This window comes from Oncorhynchus tshawytscha, linkage group LG14 (genome assembly GCF_018296145.1).
Source record: "Oncorhynchus tshawytscha isolate Ot180627B linkage group LG14, Otsh_v2.0, whole genome shotgun sequence".
NCBI classification, from domain to species: domain Eukaryota; kingdom Metazoa; phylum Chordata; class Actinopteri; order Salmoniformes; family Salmonidae; genus Oncorhynchus; species Oncorhynchus tshawytscha.
This window is the reverse complement of record NC_056442.1, coordinates 37,627,773-37,650,190: the sequence shown is the minus strand read 5'-3', so window position 1 is coordinate 37,650,190 and position 22,418 is coordinate 37,627,773. Positions and strand designations below refer to the sequence as shown.

Below are 22,418 nucleotides of genomic sequence, written 5' to 3'. Positions count from 1 at the left end.
GTATAACTTTTTGAGGGCCCATGACAAATCTTTTCAACCTCTTTAGGGGCAAGAGGCTGTGTGGGTTTGTGGGGACCATGTTAATTCCTTAGTGATGTGGACACCGACGAACTTGATTCTCTCGACCCACTCCACCACAGCCCCATCTATGTGGATGAGGGCGTACTCACCCCTCCGTTTCCTGTATCCCACAATCAGCTCCTTTGTCTTGCTGACGTTGAAGAGAAGTTGTTGTCCTGGCACCACACAGCCAGGTCTCTGATCTCCTACCTATAGGCTGCTTCATTGTCATGAGGAATCAGTCCTACCACCATCGTGTCATCAGCAAACTTGATGATGGTATTGGAGTCATTTGCGGCCACGCAGTTGTGGGTGAACAGGGGTACTGGTGGGGACCAAGCACACATCCCTGAGGGGCCCCGTGTTGATGGTCAGAGTGGTGAATGTGTTGCTGCCTACCCTCACCACCTGGGGGTGGTACGTCAGGAAGTCCAGGATCCAGTTGCAGAGGGAGGTGTTCAGCCGCATGGTCCTGATCTTGGTGATGAGCTTGGAGGGGACTATAGTGTTGTAATCAATGAACAGCATTCTTACATATGTATTCCTTTTGTCCAGGTGGGTGAGGGCAGTGTGGAGTGCAATAGAGATTGTGTCATCTGTGGATCTGTTGGAGCGGTATGTGAGTTGGAGTGGGTCCAGTGTGTCTGGGATGAAGGTGTTGATGTGAGCCATGACCAGCCTTTCAAAGCATTTCATAGCTATAGATGGGAGTGCTACAGGGCGATAGTCATTTAGGCAGGTTATCTTGGCATTTTGAGCACGGGGACTATGGTAGTCTGCTTGAAACAACTTGGTATTACAGACCGGGTCAAGGATAGGTTTAAAAAGTCAGTGAAGACACTTGTCAGCTGGTCAGGGCATGCTCTGAGTTTGCTGGTCTGAGGTCGTACAACGAGAAGCATCCGAATTAGTGTCCCGCTCCTTGAAAGCGGTAGCTCTTGCCTTTAGCTCAGTGCGGCTGTTGCCTATGGTACTGTATTCATTCTATAGCTAGAGGACTTCTGCTATATCCAGGAGTGATAAGCATCATTTTTTTGTCTTTTTCTGTTGTGGTCTAATACTGTCTTTTTGCTAGCTAGGGCCACCATCTCCTTTAAGTGCTGTCTGTTTTCCCTGTGGCCTACTTGGTGTGTGAACTGCTGACTGCTCATAATTTGCAGATCGTTGTTGGCACATCAACCGGGTTCAATGGGCAGGGCAATTTGTGACTTGTTTTGGTAATCAGTGGCTGTATTAAGGGGAACTGGTTTCATCTCTTTTCTGAGCTTCTCAGGCTCCATCAGTGTGCTTCATTCTATAGTTAGAGGAGTCCTGATATCTCCAGGATTGATAAGTATATATATTTTTTGTATTTATCTGTTGTGGTCTAGTACTGTCTTTTTGCTAGCTAGGGCCATCTCCTTTAAGTGCTGCCTGTTTTCTCAGTGGCCTACTTGGTGTGTGAACTGCTGAAGCCACTTGCTTCTGCCTCTAACCCTAGGAAACTATTTTCCACATTCTCCTCCCTCCTTAATGCTCCACCCTCTGTCCCTCCCTCCTCCCTCTCTGCAGATTACTTTGTCAACCACTTTGAAAAAACTATTGACGACATCCGCTACACATTCACTCAGCCTATTGAGTCCACATGTCTCACTCACACAGAACTACCCTACACCTTGACCTCTTTCTCCCCTCTCTCTCCAGATAACATCCTGCGACTAGTGAGGACTGCAACAGCTAATGGGGATCCTAATAAAATACTTCCCCCAAAATACTCTCATGTCACCCCGCTCCTCTGCACACTCCACTGGCTTCCAGTTGAAGCTTGCATCCACTACAAGACCATGGTGCTTACCTATGGAACAGCACAAGGAACTGCCCCTCCCAACCTTCAGGCTATGCTCAAACCCTACACCCTAACCCGAGCACTCCGTTCTGCCACCTTGGGTCTCTTGGCCTTCCCACCCCTATGGGAGGGCAGCTCCTGCTCAGCCCAGTCCAAGCTCTTCTCTGTCCTGGCACCCCAATGGTGGAACCAGCTTCCCCCTGAGGACAGCAGAGCCCTGTCCATCTTCCCGAAAACATATCAAACCTTACCTCTTCAAACAGTATCTTAAATAATCCTCTTCCTCACCACGACTCCTCACCCAAACATTTAACCAGCACTTGCAGTTGACACCCCCGCCCCACCCCACTCCCCCTTCTAGCTCTGACTCTACTGACAGCTCCGTTATTGAGGAAAAATTTACTTTCTATGCCTGTGATATGTGGTTGTCCCTTAAGATGAATGCCCTAACTGTAAGTCGCTCTGGATAAGATCGTCTGCTAAATGACAACAAAAAAAAGGGGGAGAAAGAAGGCTAATATATATAAGTACGGTCACTGTGGGCACAAAGTTGTTGATGCACTTATTAATGAAGTGACTGATGTGGTAAACTCCTCAATGTTATCGGATGAATCCTGATAACATGTGCTGTGCTAGCGAAACATTCCTGTAGATTAGCATCCACTTCATCGGACCACTTCCGCATTGAGCATGTCACTGGTACTTCCTGTTTGAATATGCCAATAGGCCTATGTCACACCCTGACCATAGTTTACTTTGTATATTTCTATGTTTTGGTTGGTCAGGGTGTGAGCTGAGTGGGCATTCTATGTTTCATGTCTAGTTTTGTCTATTTCTATGTCTGGCCTGATATGGTTCTCAATCAGAGGCAGGTGTTAGTCATTGTCTCTGATTGGGAACCATATTTAGGTAGCCTGGGTTTCACTGTGTGTTTGTGGGTGATTGTTCCTGTCTCTGTGTTTTCACCAGATAGGGCTGTTTCGGTTTTCGTTACGTTTGTTGTTTTTGTAGTTTTTGTATTGATTCGTGTTTTACGTTTGTTGTTTAAACATGGATAGCAATCTACACGCCGCATTTTGGTCCGAATCTCCTTCACCAAAAGAAAACCGTTACAGCCTAGGCCTGTTTGTTATTGCAACTTTATTAACCAATCACCAGATGCAATTAAAACGTGTTTTTGCTGTCCCAAAGAAAGATGCATGGGGTTACAATTTGGGGTTCAAATCAAGTTGCACCATGGTGGCTCAAACCACAATATATTTATCAAAATGTGTTAATGTGTTAAAAAATATCCAGCTTATTTTGGACGTTTCTGTGGATATAATCAAATAAGTGTATTCAAAGTGGTCCCTCACACCTGAGACAAATATAGGCTCAGGCATATACTTTCATGTATTCAGTTTAGGGAGCAGATATTTTAGAAAATATGATTTTAAGGTGCAAACCTCTTAATGTCATGACGAAGAGAATGGTGCGCTAAAAAAACTATCCTACTGCTGACGAATTCCCATGCATGAAAATATCATGACAGGTTATATGCACTAGATGGAGACAACGTATAAACCCCAGTCAACAGTCCCACAAAGAGATTATATCAAAACATATTGAACAATGCATTGAAACAACTAAGATTGACAGTTTTATAACTACAGCCCCATAGCAGTGTGTCCACCAGGCTGAGATGAACACATACTTGTAGAGATGAAAGCACCTACAGTTGGTTGCTATACTTGTGTATTGGAAGGAGGTCTTATGCAGAGGAGAGTTGTTTTTCTATTTGTGAATGGCACCATTATATATGTGTGCCATTCATTAAAAAGTCAAGGACTGCAATCTTTTAGTACACAAAAGATATACAACACATAAGAAATGTGTAGGCATTTTAGACTTTTCAAATAACTAACTTAATATTTATTGTAATGTATTCAAACTAGAGATATTTGCCAGATACATTATTAGAGAAATAGTAAGCGGAGGAACCTTCCGCTGTAGAAATACTGTAGTTCCATTATTTGAAATGTGGGGCAATAATGAAAACATGCAGAAGGCCTACCTCAAGTTTGTACAATCATGACACAAATCTCTAGAATTTATTTACAACATGCCCTAACATGTCTACTAATTGGCTGCTCTGTTTGACTGCAAAATGTTACTTTCCTCTCACTCTGCCTCCCTCTCTCTCCTCTCTCACTCTGCCTCCCTCTCTCTCTCTCTCTCTCTCTCTCTCTCTCTCTCTCTCACTCTGCCTATCTCTCTCTCTCTCTCTCACTATGTTTGAGTTCTTCCTATTTAAATAGCTTTGAAAACAGAAATGTTAGTAGGCCTAGTTAGGGCAGGAGTAGAATTATGATTTTTGTGAAACACTGAAGGCTAGGCCTATGTGGGACGCTATTTGGGACGCTATTTGTTAAAATTAGCATTAGGCCTTCATGTATTATATTGTAAGGGTTTATAGGTTGTTAATAATTGCATACATTATTTACAGGTCAAATGTAAATTATTAAATGGTATTATTGGTCAATGTAGTTGCTCTAACAATTTAGGCTTAAGCCACAACGTCTATAAACATCTTCTGAACTCTTTATAAGGGGGCGGCAGGGTAACCTAGTGGACTAGGTACCGGAAGGTTGCAGGTTCAAACCCCCGAGCTGACAAGGTACAAATCTGTCGTTCTGCCCCTGAACAGGCAGTTAACCCACTGTTCCTAGGCTGTCATTGAAAATAAGAATTTGTTCTTAACTGACTTGCCTAGTTAAAAATAAGCTGGTTATAAACCCTTTATAAACTCCAAACATAAAGGGTAGCTACTGCAACCTATCTTATCCAAATTGACCACCATAAAGTAGAGACAGTTTGCTTGCTCTCAGCCTCTTTCAGATTGTTAACTTTGTGGCTGGTTTCCTTTCTAAAAGCTGCAGACAGTCGACCCGACCAATCCCAGAACAGCAGAGTGACGTCATGGCATCTGCAGCTCATTGAGATGAAAGGGAATGTTGAGGGCTGTGCTCAACTTCAAACCCAAGCTTGGCATCAAACAGCGAGCCCTCAGATAAACCAAACAAACAGACCGGGGATCGCACAGAGGGAGGCGGCCCTGGAAGTGGAATAACAACACAACCAGATCTCGACGCCTTGCACTTTACAAACTCTTTGCATTTCCACTTTAATGATCCCTCTGTCTTGCATGCAATTGTATCGAATTGTGAGGTTATTGTCATGCGATCATAATGACCTGTTTGTACCTCTAGTGTCCGCCCTGTGATTGCGCTTTGATGTAGGCCTAGAGGCCGATCAGAGATCAGATTACATGTTTTAGATCGCAGCCATCCCCTGCCTTTGATCTCCACGCTGATTTTGTCTTCAATCCGGGGATTCCTCTGGACTGGAGCAGCGCAGCCGGGCAGAGAGCACATCGCATGGCTGGAATGGTCTGGAGCCCTATGCAGAACGCATAGGAGTGGATATCTGTCTCAAACTACAGCCAGGGAAGGGATAACTAAAGGAAGGGATAACTAAAGAACCGATCAGACTACAGCAGCACATACCAGGTAAAGCGTACAGAGGGCTGCAGTTGTTTTGTAGCCTATCTGATTTTGAGACATTCAACAAACTGAAACTATTAACATAAATGTTTTGACTTTTGATAAGATAATTCTGTCATAGCCCTGGCCGGTTTTGACGCATGACATCGCATCATTGTCCTCGCTGAATATATAAACTATCTCATCAAAAACATTGTTACAATGTTCCACAATAGTTGTTACAAAACCGGTATGTTGTGATTGGTCACTATGTCTACCTGTTTGGGGGAAAGTGGCTGAGAATAAATATGTACCTACTCATGATTATTGTACTAATTTTCACTGGCCATACATTGGTCTTTTTGACACCAATACAAGGTTCCACAATATCCCTTTATGTTTTTTGTTGTTGTTGAACAGAGTAGAAATTCTCATCTTCATTCTATATCTCTCTCTTTTCCAGACTCATTCCACAGTAGCCCCTCAAAATGGCCTGGATGTTTGGTCAAACCTGGTTACTTCTACTGACATTTCATGTAATATACTCATCTCTGGTAAGTGTTCTGCATTGAATTTACCCAACTAGTGTGATATCAGGCTTTTGACAGGCCATTTATAGTCTGATCTGTGATCTGTAATGTCCACGTATAATAGCCTTTGTAACAGTCTCCATTCTAAGTTAGTGTTGTCAGATCTGGCAGGACATCAATGTGTGGACGGACAGATATAGTAGTCTACATAGTTTGAGGAGTAAAAGCCAGTGGGTGAAATAGTGGCACTATTGTAGGGGGATTACGCCCGCGCTGGACTCGGTTCACATTATCTCTTACTGATGAAAGGCGTGATGAAACGCAGGAATCCCTAGCTGCTCAGTATCAAATGATTATTCCCTCTCAGGTTCCTGTAACGGCGGAGGAGGAGACCAGTGAATGCAGAGAACAGGAGTACAAGGATCAGCTTGGGAACTGTAAACCCTGCAAGCAGTGCGACGCGGGACAGGAGCTATCAAAGGTCTGAAGCCTAGTAATGTACCCTATATAGACAGTAAAACTTAGAAATCAACATATTGTGTTCTTCTTAAGAGTGCCCTTAAATGTACTGCACTTTACATACAGACTTAAAAAATATGTAGGAAATGTAGTCCAGATGATTACACCTCAGTTGAACAAGTTTATAGCATGTTTCATCACAGTTGAAAGGAAACCTTGATCTATAAAAATGAAAAAGAGTGAAACCATGATAAAACTGGATACTAACAGATCACTTAAATCATGTTGGAACTTCATAAACCTGAATAACCTCTGGATAAGATATACACTTGGTAAAAAAAAAACCCACATATCTTTTTTTGGGAAAGACCTGCGTTCATCAATAGAATGGATTCCAGTGTTTAGAATAGTGAATATTATCCAGGGGACTGAGGTTATTTATGACTTCCTCTGTTTCATGGAGAAAAGGGCCAAATGGCTTTTGTAGAACACCAACCGCTCTTTAATCAGTCACTCCCATACTTCGACCCTCTGTTGCTGAATGGATTCCATTGTTTTTCCCCAAGTTCCCTGTCCAAGTTATTGTCTCCATTGTTTGAAGGAAACCATGCATAAACTTGCTGTACAGTGAGAGGGGAATGCCTTTAATCACTATTCTTGCCAAAGACATGGTGCTCTGTGTGGGCTGTGTAGAAACGGGTTGGGAGGCCATAAGCAAGTTAGTTTAGCAATGCTTTTCCTCCTACCACTTCAACATGTGCTCAGCTAAGCACAGGTAAAAAACCTTCCATCTTATACTAAATTGCCCTCTCGTATCATCTGTTGCACACATACATTTCTACCAGGTTGCCTTTTATCTTGTTACACACAGACATGCAGTCAGTGGTGGTACGCTTCAGTGGGCCCCATGTTTCTCTGCCAGTTCAACAGTCATGAATGCTAGACACCCTGGGGGTCCTGGTTAATAATTGGCTGCCTCATTCATTCTAAGTGGTAGCGGGAAGCCATCTCACAGTGGAGGGAGGCTCTAATAATTCTGTGTGGCTGCCATAGAGACATATGGAATGTGATTATACCATCTTCTGGATGTCTGCCTGTATTGTTGTAAAGCAACATCACAAACATCAATTAGGTCTTCGTTCAGGGAACCACCAAAGCATCAGGGAAGTATTTTATTAAAATGATCTGATATTTGTCATTTTCATCAACATAACATAACTTAATAGCTAGCAAGGGTTGCTTTGTTTTTTGTCCTCATATCAAACATACATACTGTTAAGAACTACATTCCTGCCCCCAGTCCCGCTTAAATCTGAACTCAGACCCTTTGGAGTCACCATTAAGTAGGTAACCCCCCCCCAGGCTGTAAATTCAGCCACCAGTGGTTTCAAATGACAGAGATAGCTAATATACCATTCACTCTGACCCAAGTGGTCTCAACAACAATCTTGATTCATGTTTTGACCAGGGATGGTATTTAACAAGCTTCCTGGCCTTGAGGGTCAGATTGTTGCGAGCTCTTCTGAGAATCACACAACTCTCACTTGTGCACAGGTTTCTTTCTATTAAATCCTCGAAAAATACAGAAGTCCTCGCCTTGTCTTTCATCCAGCATTTCGTCACATTTGCGCAAATCTACGATTCCAAACCATATATACATACAGTACACACAGTACATATAGTACACATAGTACATACAGTACACATAGGAGTGACTGCCCCACATATAGTGCATGCAAGTTGGGAACTGCATTAAGCCACTGGCAAAGAGGCAACATGTCTTTGATTTGTAGACACTAGACATTGAAAGAGTGTGGCAGTGTGTGGAGAACATTAGATGGCACACTGCGTTAACAAACTCATATTGTTTTACGAACTCATTCATTACTGGATCAGATGACTGGCCCCCCTAGAGACTCTTGTAATTCCGTCCTGATCTCTGAACTATCTCCCAGTCTGAACATGCTTTAACCCCAGCCAGCCAGCTCTCTCTCTCTTCCCTCCACACAGCTCTACCTCTGTGCTGTTTTGCTTGGCATTCTCACCAAAAACTAGATCTGGAGATAGGAGTAAAATGAGACTTGTAAGCACTGGCTTTTGTGCTCACTTTGAGGCTAGATCATCCTAAACCCATGGAAGTAATGACACACTTGAAAGCTAATTTACCTATACCCAATTAGCTCCATTTAAATGAGACAGTAGCATTATGTGATTCCTGGCTGCATCCAAAGATGGGATACCTTGACAGCATCTTTATTGTAAAAAAAAGGTGTTTCCATCCAATTACCAGAGACAAAGGACTGAATTAGATCATTCTGGGATGTTACAGCTCTGCCTGGGTGAAGAGGGGACAAGTTGGCTGAGTGCTCCTTTTGTTCTGTGCCCTGGCCTGTGTACATGGCAGCCCCATCTACTGCCATGCAGTGCCACATGAACAGTGTGCCAGCGCCCAGCTTTGTGGGGATCAATCCTCTTAAGACCCCTTCATCTGGAAGTTGGACGATGCTCCTCTGTCCAAAACCACTCCAAACAGCTCTGCTCTGACTGCTTTGCAGCAGCTAGCCTTCCATGGCGTGCACTAGGAGAAACCCAGGCTCCAGGGTTCACCATCCTCCATGAATCAAAATTGTAACTTTATTTCCTTCTCTCCGTTGTCATCATCTCCCTTCCCTCTTTCTGTCTCACTCTGTCTCTCATCTTTCCACTGTTCCCTGCTCCGCTGGTATGAAGGTCCTTATATGGAGATCACACAACAACAGCTGCAGTCCTGTCATAGCCTTCCTCCGGCCAGAGCCAAGGTCCAATGTCGTTTTATATGTGTTTAGCTGAAATGGCTAAATTCCTCTGTCTTCTGCCCCGACTCTGTGGGGCCATCACGGGATCCCATCTTTGCCTCACTTTTTAACATTTTCTTAGCCAGTCTGCCCACATTCTGGTGCGACTGCATGCCCAGGCGGTGAAACGTGACAAGGTCAAGGAGAGAAGTGCCCTGTTTGAATCTCACCTTCACGTTAATGATATATGAGCCCCCCCTCCATCAGTCAGCCTGGTCTGGGAATGCAGTGTGGCAACAGTGGTTTAATAGTGGACGGGGGCAGCTGCTGCAGATAACACAATGACTGATGTCATTCCAGCACAGTCCTTTTACTTGGCGTGGGATGCGATGATCAGCAGGAATGTAAATGTTCCTATGACCACAGGAAAACAAGTTTGCCAGCCTCTGTGTGCCAAATAAATACTATATAACATTGAATAGGGATTGCATTAACATTAGACTTACTACATACACCCCATTATACATTTTTGGTCAAAACAGAATAGGCTATATTCTCTTGTCCCCATTTTATGAGGTGTACCCATTAATCCAATAGTAAACAGATATACTCATGTTATATAGATAATATATACAGGGTGATAATACTGTATATCTAATATGGGTCCAGTAATATTTTCCATCTTAGATTCGCTATAGAGGTTTAAGCATAACAACTGAGCTGATTCCATATTAGATCACTCATTCATTAATAGATGCTGTGCTTTTTAAGTGCAGTACCCATTGTAGGACCAGGAGAGGTATTCAACTTCTTAATCTTGTGCACCTCTCCATAATCCCTGCCCCATATCTAACTGAAGCGTTGCCTACATACACTGGCCTCTCAATCACCAGGACACTCACTGAGTTGTTCCAGAAAGAACCAGTCATACATAAACCCAGCAATATACTTGCAATAATACAACAGTGGTTGTCCCCGAGGGCCTTTATCTTTGAAATACCCAGCCATTCTGGATCCTGTTGCGGAAGGTCATGCATTGATTCTGAGAGTCAGGGAGATTATTGCCAGTGTAAGATGTTACCTTATGATCTTGGAAGCCAAGATCATTCTTTAATTCTAGACACCCTGGTTATCCTCCACATACAACACCCGTTCTGCCAGACACATTCTGTTAAAAATCCCCAAAGAACACACATCCCTGGGTCGCTCCTCTTTTCAGTTCGCTGCAGCTAGTGACTGGAACGAGCTGAAACAAATACTCAAACTGGACAGTTTTATCTCATTCTCTTCATTCAAAGACTCAATCCTGGACACTCTTACTGACAGTTGTGGATGCTTTGTGTGATGTATTGTTGTCTCTACCTTCTTGATCTTTGTGCTGTTGACTGTGCCCAATAATATTTGTACTGTGTTTTGTGTTACTACCATGTTGTGTTGCTACCACGCTGTGTTGTCATGTGTTGCTGCTTTGCTATGTTGTTGTCTTAGGTCTCTCTTTATGTAGTGTTGTGTTGTTTCTCTTGTTGTGATGTGTGTTTTGTCCTATATTTATATTGTATTTTTGATTAGATTTTTAATCCCAGGCCCCCGTCCCCCGCAGGATGCCTTTTGCCTTTTGGTAGGCCGTCATTGTAAATAAGAATTTGTTCTTAACTGACTTGCCTAGTTAAATAAAGGTTCAATAAAAAGAAATAATTCAGAGCCTTTTTCCAGCTGCCCCCAGCCCCACCTCTCACCCAGAGGGTTTCTCCTGTTAATCCCTCCAGGAATGTGGCTTTGGTTACGGAGAGGATGCCCGGTGTGTGCCCTGCAGAAGCAGCCGCTTCAAAGAAGATAGGAGCCTGCAGAAGTGCAAGCCCTGCCTGGACTGTGGCCTGAACAACCGCTTCCAGAAGGGCAACTGTTCCACCACCAGAAATGCTGTGTGCGGAGACTGTCTGCCCGGGTGAGGGAGGGGCTTAATCACTTACAACAACTACTCTACTTCTACTACCAGTGTACTACTACTCAGTTACTACAGATAAATGGTCAAAGTATTGGTTCGTTACTGCACACAATCAATTAAACATATTTCATAATAATCCAATGCTATGTTGTGTTTAACAGGTTTTACAGGAAAACTAAGCTGAGCGGATTCCAAGATATGGAGTGCATACCATGTGGGGACCCTCCACCTCCATATGAACCACACTGTGAGGACTTACTTTCTCTTCCTTTACTGGAAGTTGTGTAACATCAGAAGAGCCTCTGAGGAAAAGTTCTCATTAAGTTGAACCATTCACATCAGGCCAAGGAATGTAGCCAGTGAAATTACAGGCAAAATAAGGAATATCCATAGCTTGAATGAGAAGTTGAGAACATCATTAATTAAAACTATTGAACTCCAGGCTAAAAGTACAGCCAAGACCCCAAAAACATGTCAGGCCATAATGCCATAACAAAGCACATACCTTCATCTAAAACATGCCAGCACAAGGCCCTTAGAGTAATCAGAACCACAACCCCAATGGGTGGAGAAAATCACTGTTCATTCAGTAAATTCTCATTGAGCCAGCCAACAATGTTTTATGCCCAAATAAATCCTTAGTTTTACAAGTAGGCCCATAAATGTTGAAATGGATACTGCTAGCATAACAGTCGGTCTTGCCAGAACTGGATTATTTTAGCTGCGACAATAAGACCCACTATCATCGCTCCATTCTCAGGGACTGCGGAAAACCTCTTATCTTAAGTAAAAGCATCTCCATCCACATATTTCAAGACAAAAAGGAGCTTCAATGTTTCTAAATAATAGTGTGGAAATGATTGCATTACATCATGCTTCTTTAGTTAGGTCTTGAATGAAATAAGAGAGTGTAGTGTCACATCATGTACAGTAAAATTCTTAAACTTTGTCGTGTAATTTGCTAGCATGTATCCACGGAGGTCTATTAAGCATTTCTTAAAGGGTTTTTTGTTCACAAAGCAGCGGATTGAATTCCAGTAGGACACTACTACATCTCATTAGCCACCTTTTTCCAGCCATTACCAGTGATTAAGTATAACCTTATGATTTTCGGCACTCACACAGAGAGAGTGGGCTAGCTAACTTATACCTTTGGTAAATGAGTGTGACTTCCTGATGCTTGTGGAGGCCGCAGCTGTTCCCTGAGAAGGTTTGGCAGCGTGTGTGTATCCAGCTAGGTCTAGCACCCCTCTGTTAGATAAATGAAAACGTCTCCAGGATATCAGACAACTTGAACTCACAAACTGAGGTTACATTTGCTCTTTCTGGAGATGGAAAAAAAGTCTACTTACATTTAGTATGTAAATCTGTGTCACACCCTCAATATGAGCTTGTTTTACTACTACCATTTTTGGATAGGACAATAAATATTTATTTTCAAGCAATAACTGTAAAACATGCAGTATTTGTCTAGATAGAGTCTACATATGACTTGACCATATGAAATCACCCTGAACATGGGCCTTGGGACATCTAAGTTATGCATGTCTGTATGTTTGGCTGGCTGTCTGGCTTGCCATTTTGAATGCAGAAGCCCATGAATCAAAATGGCCATTGTCTCCCAGAGAGAGCAGAGCTGGTAGTTACTACAGGGAGTCTTCCAAATGTTTGAAAGCCTTGATCTCTCTTCCTCTAGTGTTATCTTGTGTAGGGTGGTGAAAACTTAAAGGGCAGATCATTATAATAGGCTACACTGGCTCGGGGCGAAGCTGCAGCTGTGCAGGGAGGCCGCTTTTGGAGGAGGCCGTAAATCTTAACGCACTTCAGTCTCCTGGACAGTTTCTGGGGCAGAGTAAAAATTTGATTGTGTTTTATGGGTTCCTTCAGTTGCTTTAATGTATTTCATCTGCAGGAGTTTCTTCTGTGTCACGGTAGAGCTGTAAAAGTTGTCTGGAGAGAGGCCGACCGTAGCACCCCCCAATCGCCAGCTCCAGCACCGTTTCGCCATTTTTACTCATTCCAAACAGATTTCTGCCAAGGTCATATGGGAATTTAGTCCGTTTTTTCTATTACCAAACCAATAATCATTGCTTCTTATTTAAGATGGAAGCTTAACAGTCAGAGAAATATTTTTAGACACTTGTATCTCAAACCAGGATTTCACAGCATACACAAAAGGAAGTCAGTCCAATTTTGTTTGAAGCAAAATGCAGACTCTTATCACCTCTTCATGCAACTGTAATACTTTTCCTAGAGATAGGGCCTGTGGTCAGGGCTACTCAAGACCCTAAAACTCACGACCCGACTAATATCCATCCTCATTTCTCTCAACTTGTTACATTCAGACAACTTTATCTCAGTATTTAATTTCTTCTACTTCTACTTTCCTAACTTCAAAGGTCCGTGTCATGTCTCCTGACCACTGACTGTAAAAAAGTAGTGTTAGCAGCATGCACAGAGTTATCTAGATTGAGTTGAAAACCAACACAAGCCAAATGAGAGCGGTCAACCCTTAAAATCACTCAAGAGCCAATCATGACTCCCGAGTGGCGCAGCGGTCTAAGGCACTGCCTCTCGGTGCAAGAGGCGTCATTTTTGGCCCAGCGTTGTCTGGGATTGTCCGGGGTAGGCCGTCATTGTAAATAAGAATTTGTTCTTAACTGACTTGCCTATATAAAGGTAAAATAAAAAATTAAGAATTGACATGAGTAAAGTGTTTATGCTCAGAGCAGCAAAACGCCTCACCACTGCCGTAATCTAGTATCCATGTAAATGTACAAACCCACAACCCCATGGCAATGCTAGTTTGTTTTTCTTGCAACACTAAAAGGGGTGTTGGGTGTATTTATTATAGGAAAGTCTGTTTAGTCAAAAATGCAAACTGTTGGTTGTGGAGGGCTCATACCTCTTTGGCAATGGGAAGTCATTCCAGTTTCACAGGTGATGAATGTGGATGGGGTCACCATTAGTTTTCAGAAGAGGCCATTCATACTTCCCACTGGGCAAAAACTGGTTAAATCAATGTTGTTTCCACATCATTTCAACCAAACAATTCACATGATGATGTGGAATCAACGTGGAAAACTGGTAGGATTTGAACAAAGTAATCAACATAAGAGAATTTCTGATTTCTTAACCTAAATCTAATGACAAGGTGAATTTTTTTGTTGATTTCAAATTGAATTCACGTTAGTTGACTACTCAATCAAATGTAAATCAAAACTAGACATTGAACTAGACGTCTGTGCCAGTGGGTTGGTGGTTCCCTGTCTCTTTGTGGCCTGTCATACACAAGGCCATGCATGGCTTTAAGTTTGGCATTCCCAAAAAGAGGAGAGCATGTATCAAAACAAGCAGTTTATTGGCAGAGTGCGGTGGGTTGATACGATCGGCAGGTGAGGTCTCCTCAATGGGTCAGCCTTAATCTGTGTTTGCTGCAGCTGTCTGGGAGTGATAAGAGCTGCCACTGGGCTGGGGGTGTGGGGGAGACAGCTGTCTGGGAGTGATAAGAGCTGCCACTGGGCTGGGGGTGTGGGGGAGACAGCTGTCTGGGAGTGATAAGAGCTGCCACTGGGCTGGGGGTGTGGGGAGACAGCTGTCTGGGAGTGATAAGAGCTGCCACTGGGCTGGGGGTGTGGGGAGACAGCTGTCTGGGAGTGATAAGAGCTGCCACTGGGCTGGGGGTGTGGGGGAGACAGCTGTCTGGGAGTGATAAGAGCTGCCACTGGGCTGGGGGTGTGGGGGAGACAGCTGGCTGCGGAGGGGAGTGGGGAGGGCTGGCTGGATCAGACGGCCATGACATGGGGTTTCCACAACTGTACAGTGGAAGAAAAAGTCTTAGAGGTTTTCTGCACCATGGTGAGAAAAGGATGTACCTTGCTTGTGTAAGCATGGGTGTAGGTGTTCAGTCAAAATCTTTCAGCAAGTAATTTTGGGTTACTTTGATAGAGGACTTTCCAAAAGATGGATAGGAAGGACATTCAAAGATTTTCTTTAAAGTTGTTCGATTTAGTGGAGAATGTTACCGTATCCTCACAAAATCATCTCAATATATATCAAGTTATATTCCGCTATATAAACTGTCTAGTGTAATTTATGTATTTGCCTTGATCTGAGCAGTGCACTCCTGTCAAAATTGTTTTGAAGACCTATCTCCCCTGAAACGTCCTAATCTTGTTTTAATAAGCCATTATCACCTGTTTGTTTACAATGTATATTTAAATGCTTACTTATTTTGCCACCGGGTCAAACTGAAATTTTAAGCTTCACCGGCAGTTTGGGATTTTTCTTCCTCAGATGGAATGTACAAATACCCTTATCCCCTATCCTCTATCCCGCTGGAATATAAAACCTTTTCCAAGGCTATAGTAATGTTTACATTGCATAACAAAGCTTTTGAATTTGAAAAGACCAAACCCACTTTGTTTTATGATTAATGTACTAAAAAGCAAACAGTGATTGAAGGGGCCTATTGAAAAATATTTTTCAAACAAAAAATATATTAAACAGATCTCACATAATCACTATTTTCTCTATAGGGGGCGGGTAGCCAGTCACTTTGTCATAGTAGGTGTAGTATTACTTTAGGTATTTTGCTCTCTATGTAAACCTACACATCAACTATGCACAGCTCTTGACTCACTTTAAATTCTATAAGAATGTAATTGTGATGAGGGAGAGTAATATTGACCTAAAATTTTAATCACAGAAAATACAATCATGCTTCTGTTGCTTTTTAAAATAATATCAGTGGCCTTATTGCACATGTTTGCCTTGTGACTAGACATCCGTCATGTACGAAATTATTCCTCAACAAAGTTTGTTTGCTTTGTTGAGGAATTAAGCAGACAGTTTAATCCGATAAAGAACCATTACAATGACATTTTAGTCATTGAACCTTCATTTAGCATAAGGAGATTGTATCTAATTTGTTATGACATCTAGCACATTAAGCCCTGATGTTCCATATCCGTGGGAAAGTGTTTAATGAGAAGCTGTCCTCAAGGCCAGGTCCCTTAATGTGAGAGTGTGTGAACAGTTTGGCGGTGGGGATCCTAGGCAATGGCAGCAGTTGCAGTCATGGGATAAACACACATGCACGAATGCGCACACATACACTCACACACACACACACACACACACACACACACACACACACACACACACACACACACACACACACACACACACACACACACACACACACACACACACAGGCTTGTTTCAAACGTCTGGCCAGACTACACAGACATAATGATGGGGCTGTGTGACTGGCATGAGAGGGCCTTGGGGTGGGGGGATGAATGACAGCAATAACTCATCCTCCGGAGGGGGGATTTACTCCAGACATTCTCCTTTGAGCCTGTCTCCTTGGAGGACTCAGTGGGTCAAAGACAGCTACTACATGCCAGTAATAAACATAAACCTAGAATGGACACAATTCAGGTGTAGAAAAATACTTGTTTTCAATATGGCCAGATAGTACTACCAAGGTCAGACAAAGACATGACACAGTCGACTCTAAAATAAAATATAGTCGTTCTAAAACTATACAATTGAAATGTTTTATTTAGTTGAACTTTTTACAACTTCTACTGTAATTTCCGATGTTATTATGTCAGAAGAACTGCAGTGGTGACGTTTGATGCTCATATTGACCTTCTCTCTCTCCCCGTCTCTATCTCTGCCCCTGCAGGCAGCGGGCGGGTGAACCTGGTTCCCATCCCCCCGGTGGTGACCAGCCCTCGGGACATGGCTCTGGCAGCAGTCATCTGTAGCGCTCTGGCCACCGTGCTGCTGGCCCTGCTCATCCTCTGTGTCATCTACTTCAAGAGACAGCTGCTGGAGAAGAAGCCCAGCGGTGAGTGACCAACTTGAATTTGAAAGAAGTCATTACAATGGTGTGGAAATCTCAGTGTAGCATTGGGACCAACAGGTGGCTTTGCTATTTAAATATAGCAGCTGCTATCTTGCACTTGTTTGGGGTCTCCATTATGAAAGTGTATTTTTGCTTCAGCATCTCTAAGGTCCCAGGATGGTCCGTACAGTGGAGCAGAGTTGTCCTGCCTGGACCGACGGAAGCTCCATGACTTCCCTCAGCGCCCATGCTGCCAATGTCACCATGGGCCAGGCCACACCTGTGGTAGGTCCAATTACTGGTGGGCTTCTACAAGCACATCAAGTGGTATGGAGGCTTTGACTTTATCACTATGGTACTGGCATTACTGTAAGCTGAGGCTTCTTGGCCAGGTCATCCATGCGTTCTAATGGTTGGCGGTCAGTCACACGGTTATTCCTGTGTGATTTCCAGGCCCAGTGCACTTGATCCCCTCCCTGTGCTGTGATGAAATCTGCAGTCTGGGCCGGAGCAGAGACACCAGCCCCTTCCAGTCCCAGATCAGCCTCAACGAGGGGTGAGGACCATGACACAACACCACTCACCTCCATTCAAAACCATCAACCAACATTAATTAACCACCAATCAACATCACTTAACATTGTTCAACACCATCATAATTCATCAACAAAAATCACCATCTATTTTAGTACATGGATGCCCAAATATGACAGTCAGAAGAACAGGTAACAAGCACAGCAACTGATATTGTTTGACATCATGTCTCCTGGAATCCCAGAAAGACCTAGAAGTGTAGACAGACAGACAGACAGACAGACAGACAGACAGACAGACAGACAGACAGACAGACAGACAGACAGACAGACAGACAGACAGACAGACAGACAGACAGACAGACAGACAGACAGACAGACAGACAGACAGACAGACAGACAGACAGACAGACAGACAGACAGACAGACAGACAGACAGACAGACAGACACAACCATTGCTGTGGTGGATAATATTTGCAAAACCAAACAGCATGCCTTTACACACCTCTGGTTCAGAACAGGAAGAGAAACACAGACAAGGCCAACAACAGTCTTGTTATGGTGTTAACTTTGGGTCTGTTTGGGAGATTACTGTCAGAGAAGTGCCTCCCTGGGACTGTGGTTGGATCATTATTGCTAGGAATGGGAGAGATTTATGCTGCTGACACAGCCTCCATTTTCCCCTACAGATGCAGCATAAACCCTTGTGAGGAGAACGTCCTGGCCTATCTGAAAGCCCATCCAGAGCCCTGCATCTCCAGAGAGGCTGGCGAGACATGGCCACTCATGCAGAACCCCGACTGTGTCGAGAGCTTGGGATCGCCCCGCTGCAACCCAGAACCCACAGAGAGGTGCGAGGAGGGCGAGGAGAAAGAGGAAGAGGGGTGCACGTTAAGTGAGGACACACAGGAGAAACCAACTGATCAGAGCCAGGAGAAGACTGGTGCCTTGACAGAGGTCCTCCTTCCAAAGCAGCAGCCATCTTCACTGGAAGGTCAGTGGTGTCTTGCTGTACTGTATGACCTTTAATGCAGACACAGACAGAATGGTCCTCTGTGTACATACAGTTTGAAATTGAGCGATGCTTGGTATATAACATACTTAAAATGCTCACTTACAGTAGGGTAAGCTTTCCCAGTAATTATACATGAGCCAAGCCAATGAGCGATTAACAAACTCAGTAACATACTATTCTTCACTGTGTTAAGAAAAGAGGAAAGTATGCAAGTGCAAACACTATTAAGCTCAGGAAACTAAAGGCCTTAGGTAAACTATGCCATGAAAGGAATGTGCTGTAAAGAAACATCACTGCTTCTCCTAAACTATTTAGAATTCTTCTGCATAGCAGGTTCCCACCGGATTAATATGAAATGGAACCGATAAGAAATGGTTGTCCATTAAAACAGATACACGCTATTTATGGAAAAAGCTTCAGTGTATCTGCCAAATGGAGCTTCAGAACCAGAGCAGACTGCCTGAACTGATTGAATCCAATGAGTGGGAATGAACTCAGAGCAGAGCAGCAGAATCCCCAGCAAAGCAGTCATGTAGAAACTTACAACACAGAGGCTACAACACAGAGGCGTCAGGACAGAGAAGACATTCTGTGTCCTAACAGCCTAGTTCAAACACACACACACTTATTTTACCATAACTGTTGCACACCCTTTGATCGGCAGGGACAGTGGTGTCCATGGAAACTGGAAGCAAAGATAGGGCCAGGCCGCAATCCTAGCCGAGCTTTCTGATGATATTGTTTTAACTGACTCGGTCCCTGCCTGGCCTGTGTTAGGTAGATAGATTACTAATGACCGTGTGTGCTTTTCTCCACTCTTTCTTTTTCCAGGATGACATGGATTTAGTTGGCTCACGTTCCACCCTTGAACCAGCCTGGACCGGAAAACAGTCCAGAATGATCCCGTTTCAGATTACATTAGCCCACACACCAATTTCAAAATAGTGTGTGGCACACAATCTCTTTCAAGCGGCTTGTGACCCACGGCCTTCCGTCACGCATCTGAAGCGACTATGTAAATAAATGCAAACAAAAGCACATCACTGTAAAATAAAGCACAAGAACAGAGACTGAAAAGAAATCTATGCACAACGCGATGTTGCCGGGCCAGAGGCTGATATAATGAAGTTCAAATGATGACAAAATGACTGTTGACTGATACAAAGTAAATAGAAGCCATCCCCTTTGTTTCTGATGTCTGCTTAAGAATGTCTTACATCTACTTATGTAGGTGACTAGCAGCAACAGTATCACAGATCTGGCAGTGTGACTATTGGTGTGTCTTAATAACTGACAACGTCTCCTTAAAGGGCCTAAGAGAAGCACGTCAAAACGGACGTCTGTGATTTCTGGTGCACATTGAAGACAGTCTAGATAATACTGAATAAGACCTTTTAAGGATTGGACCCTTTTTTTCCCAAATTTAGCCTAAAATGACATACCCAAATCTAACTGCCTGTATCTCAGGCCCTGAAGCAAGGATATGCATTTTCTTGGTACCATTTGAAAGGAAACACTTTGGAGTTTGTGGAAATGTGAAAGGATTGTAGGAGAATATAACACATTAGATCTGGTAAAAGATAATACAAAGACAAAACCAACTTTTTTTTTGTACCATCATCTTTGAAATGCAGAGAAAGGCTAAAATGTATTATTCCAGCCTGGGTGCAATTTAGATTTAGGCCACTAGATGGCAGCTGTGTACCGGCAAAGTTTTTAGACGGATCCAATGAACCATTGCATTTCTGTTCAAAATGTTGTATCAAGACTGTTCAAATGTACCTAATTTGTTTATTAATAACTTTTCATGTTTAAAACTGTGCACTCTCCTCAAACAATAGCATGGTATTCTTCCACTGTAATAGCTACTGTAAATTGGACAGTGCAGTTAGATTAACAAGAATTTAAGCTTTCTGCCAATATCAGATATGTCTATGTCCATTGTTATTGTTACTTACAACCTTATGCTAATCGCATTAGCCTACGTTAGCGCAACTGTCCCGCGGGGGACCCACCGATCCTGAAGAACAATGAGGAATGTTTGTGTGTGATATCAAATTGGTTGTAGATCTTGTAAAATAGAAAATAGGTCAATATTTTTGTAACGTAGACATGACTGACTAGTGGCAAATATGCCTGTTTTTTTCAGTTGCAGTATTGGTGGTTGTGCATAATTTTTTTATACAGTTCCACAATTAAATTTAATTTGATATAATTGTCCATATTTGTAAATAAACCACTTCAACAAGACAAACTATGCGAACTTGATTGTTGTTCAAATATCTCTAGTGAATAGTACTGAAATGGCCCATCTGAAATCCTACACCAAGGACCTCAGACAACCTGCAATCATCACTACATCACACATACTACATTCACTTCAATATACAGTGGGGTCTCTTTCTGAAACTCAACATATTACTTCCCCCAAAATAATATGATTGGATTTGGTTCAGAACAAGATACATACAAGTAATGAAAATAAAGCTTCCATTAGCGATTTCATATTTAGGACATTATTCATGGCTCTGTGCGATGTACAGTAGGCCCTCATGTGGTTACAGCTACCCAGCTCACTCCTTTTGATAGCATGTTCACACCTTGATTAACCATCTGAAGTAAGTCCCACCTCACCGGGTGACGTCCAAGGTCTGATATCAGTGCTAGGCAAGTAAAGCTCCCGAGTAGTGCAGCGGTCTAAGGCACCACTACAGACCCTGGTTTGATCCCGGGCTGTTTCACAACCAGCTGTGACTAGGAGTCCCATAGGCCAGCGCACAATTGGCTCAGCATCGTCGGGGTTAAGGGAGGGTTTGGCTGGGGTAGGATGTCATTGTAAAAAAATAACAATTTGTTCTTATTAACTGACTTACCTAGTTAAATATAGGTTACATTTAAAAATTTTTTAAAGGATATTGTATGGTGAGCAGCTGCAACCTCAGCCCCTAGTAATTACAGTCAGAGTCTGTTGAAACAGATGCAACAGCTGGTAATACTTGATTCAGCTAGTCGTCACAGTCTGGGTCGTGCTCTGTGTGAATTAAACAGAAGTCCCTCAAATCTCTGATTCATAACACCTAAGAGTCACTCTATCCTTCCTTCTCTGCCCATAACCTCCCCTCCCTCCGCCCATCTCTCCATAACAGGTACACTTAGACAAAACAGAGGGAGCAGATTTGCCTTTAAGTCAAAACACTGGCAAAATGACAGGAATAGCAGGTGTTGTATTTTTCACCTCTGATCTGAACAGGAAATAACAATGAACTGCTCATACTTTCTCAGAAAATTATATTCAACGCTCACATATTGTTGTACCAGATATGAGTATTTTCTCTTCCCTAAATCTATGGGCAGATTTTTTTAAAGAAATAAAAATGTCTACATACTTCAACTTATCTATTTATATGGACATTGGAACAGATGCTTCAAACTTACATTCTCAAAGTGCTGAAGATTATATTGCACAATGATGCAATATTCTGAATTACAGAATGTACTTCTAGTGCTTTCCATAATTGATATGCATCAATGACAAATATTTGTGAATATGGTATATTACATGTGGTATATGAACAGATCTGCAAAAACTTTCATGAACCACGTAGAACTTTTGGTTGACCTAAATCACTAAATACTAAACTGAACAAAAAATACAAACGCAACATGTAAAGTCTTGGTCCTATGTTTCATGAGTTTAAATAAAATAGCCCAGAATTGTTCCATATGCACAAAAAGCTTATTTGTCAACAAATGTTGTGCACAAATGTGTTTGCATCCCTGTTACTGAGCATTTCTCCATTGCCAAGATAATCCATCCATCTGACAGGTGTGGCATATCAATAAACTGATTAAACACCATGATCATTACATAAGTGCACCTTGTGCTGGGGACAATAAA

General features: G+C 42.8%; 1 protein-coding gene across 2 annotated transcripts; it reads left to right on the top strand.

Annotated features, from left to right (window-relative positions):
- The first annotated feature begins 4,907 nt into the window (after window positions 1-4,907).
- Window positions 4,908-20,047, top strand: LOC112267166 (tumor necrosis factor receptor superfamily member 19). Of its 2 annotated transcripts, none has more exons than XM_024445334.2 (10): window positions 4,908-5,433; window positions 5,870-5,960; window positions 6,304-6,417; window positions 10,936-11,114; window positions 11,276-11,361; window positions 16,810-16,974; window positions 17,131-17,298; window positions 17,425-17,527; window positions 18,195-18,499; window positions 19,352-20,047. In XM_024445334.2, the coding sequence occupies exons 2-10, from the start codon at window positions 5,895-5,897 to the stop codon at window positions 19,354-19,356; spliced, it is 1,191 nt and encodes a 396-aa protein (XP_024301102.1). In that variant the 5' UTR covers window positions 4,908-5,433; window positions 5,870-5,894; the 3' UTR covers window positions 19,357-20,047. The 2 variants fall into 2 exon arrangements, with proteins under 2 accessions (XP_024301102.1, XP_024301103.1); XM_024445335.2 differs by having other exon boundaries at window positions 4,910-5,433; window positions 17,131-17,256; window positions 19,352-20,046.
- The last annotated feature ends 2,371 nt before the right edge of the window (window positions 20,048-22,418 follow it).

Coding starts and splice junctions, on each gene's coding strand:
- LOC112267166 (XM_024445334.2), top strand. CDS start 5,895: ATGGCCTGGATGTTTGGTCAAACCTGGTTACTTCTACTGACATTTCAT. Junction 6,418..10,935: donor CGGGACAGGAGCTATCAAAG/GTCTGAAGCCTA, acceptor TAATCCCTCCAG/GAATGTGGCTTTGGTTACGG. Junction 16,975..17,130: donor GCTGGAGAAGAAGCCCAGCG/GTGAGTGACCAA, acceptor TTTTTGCTTCAG/CATCTCTAAGGTCCCAGGAT.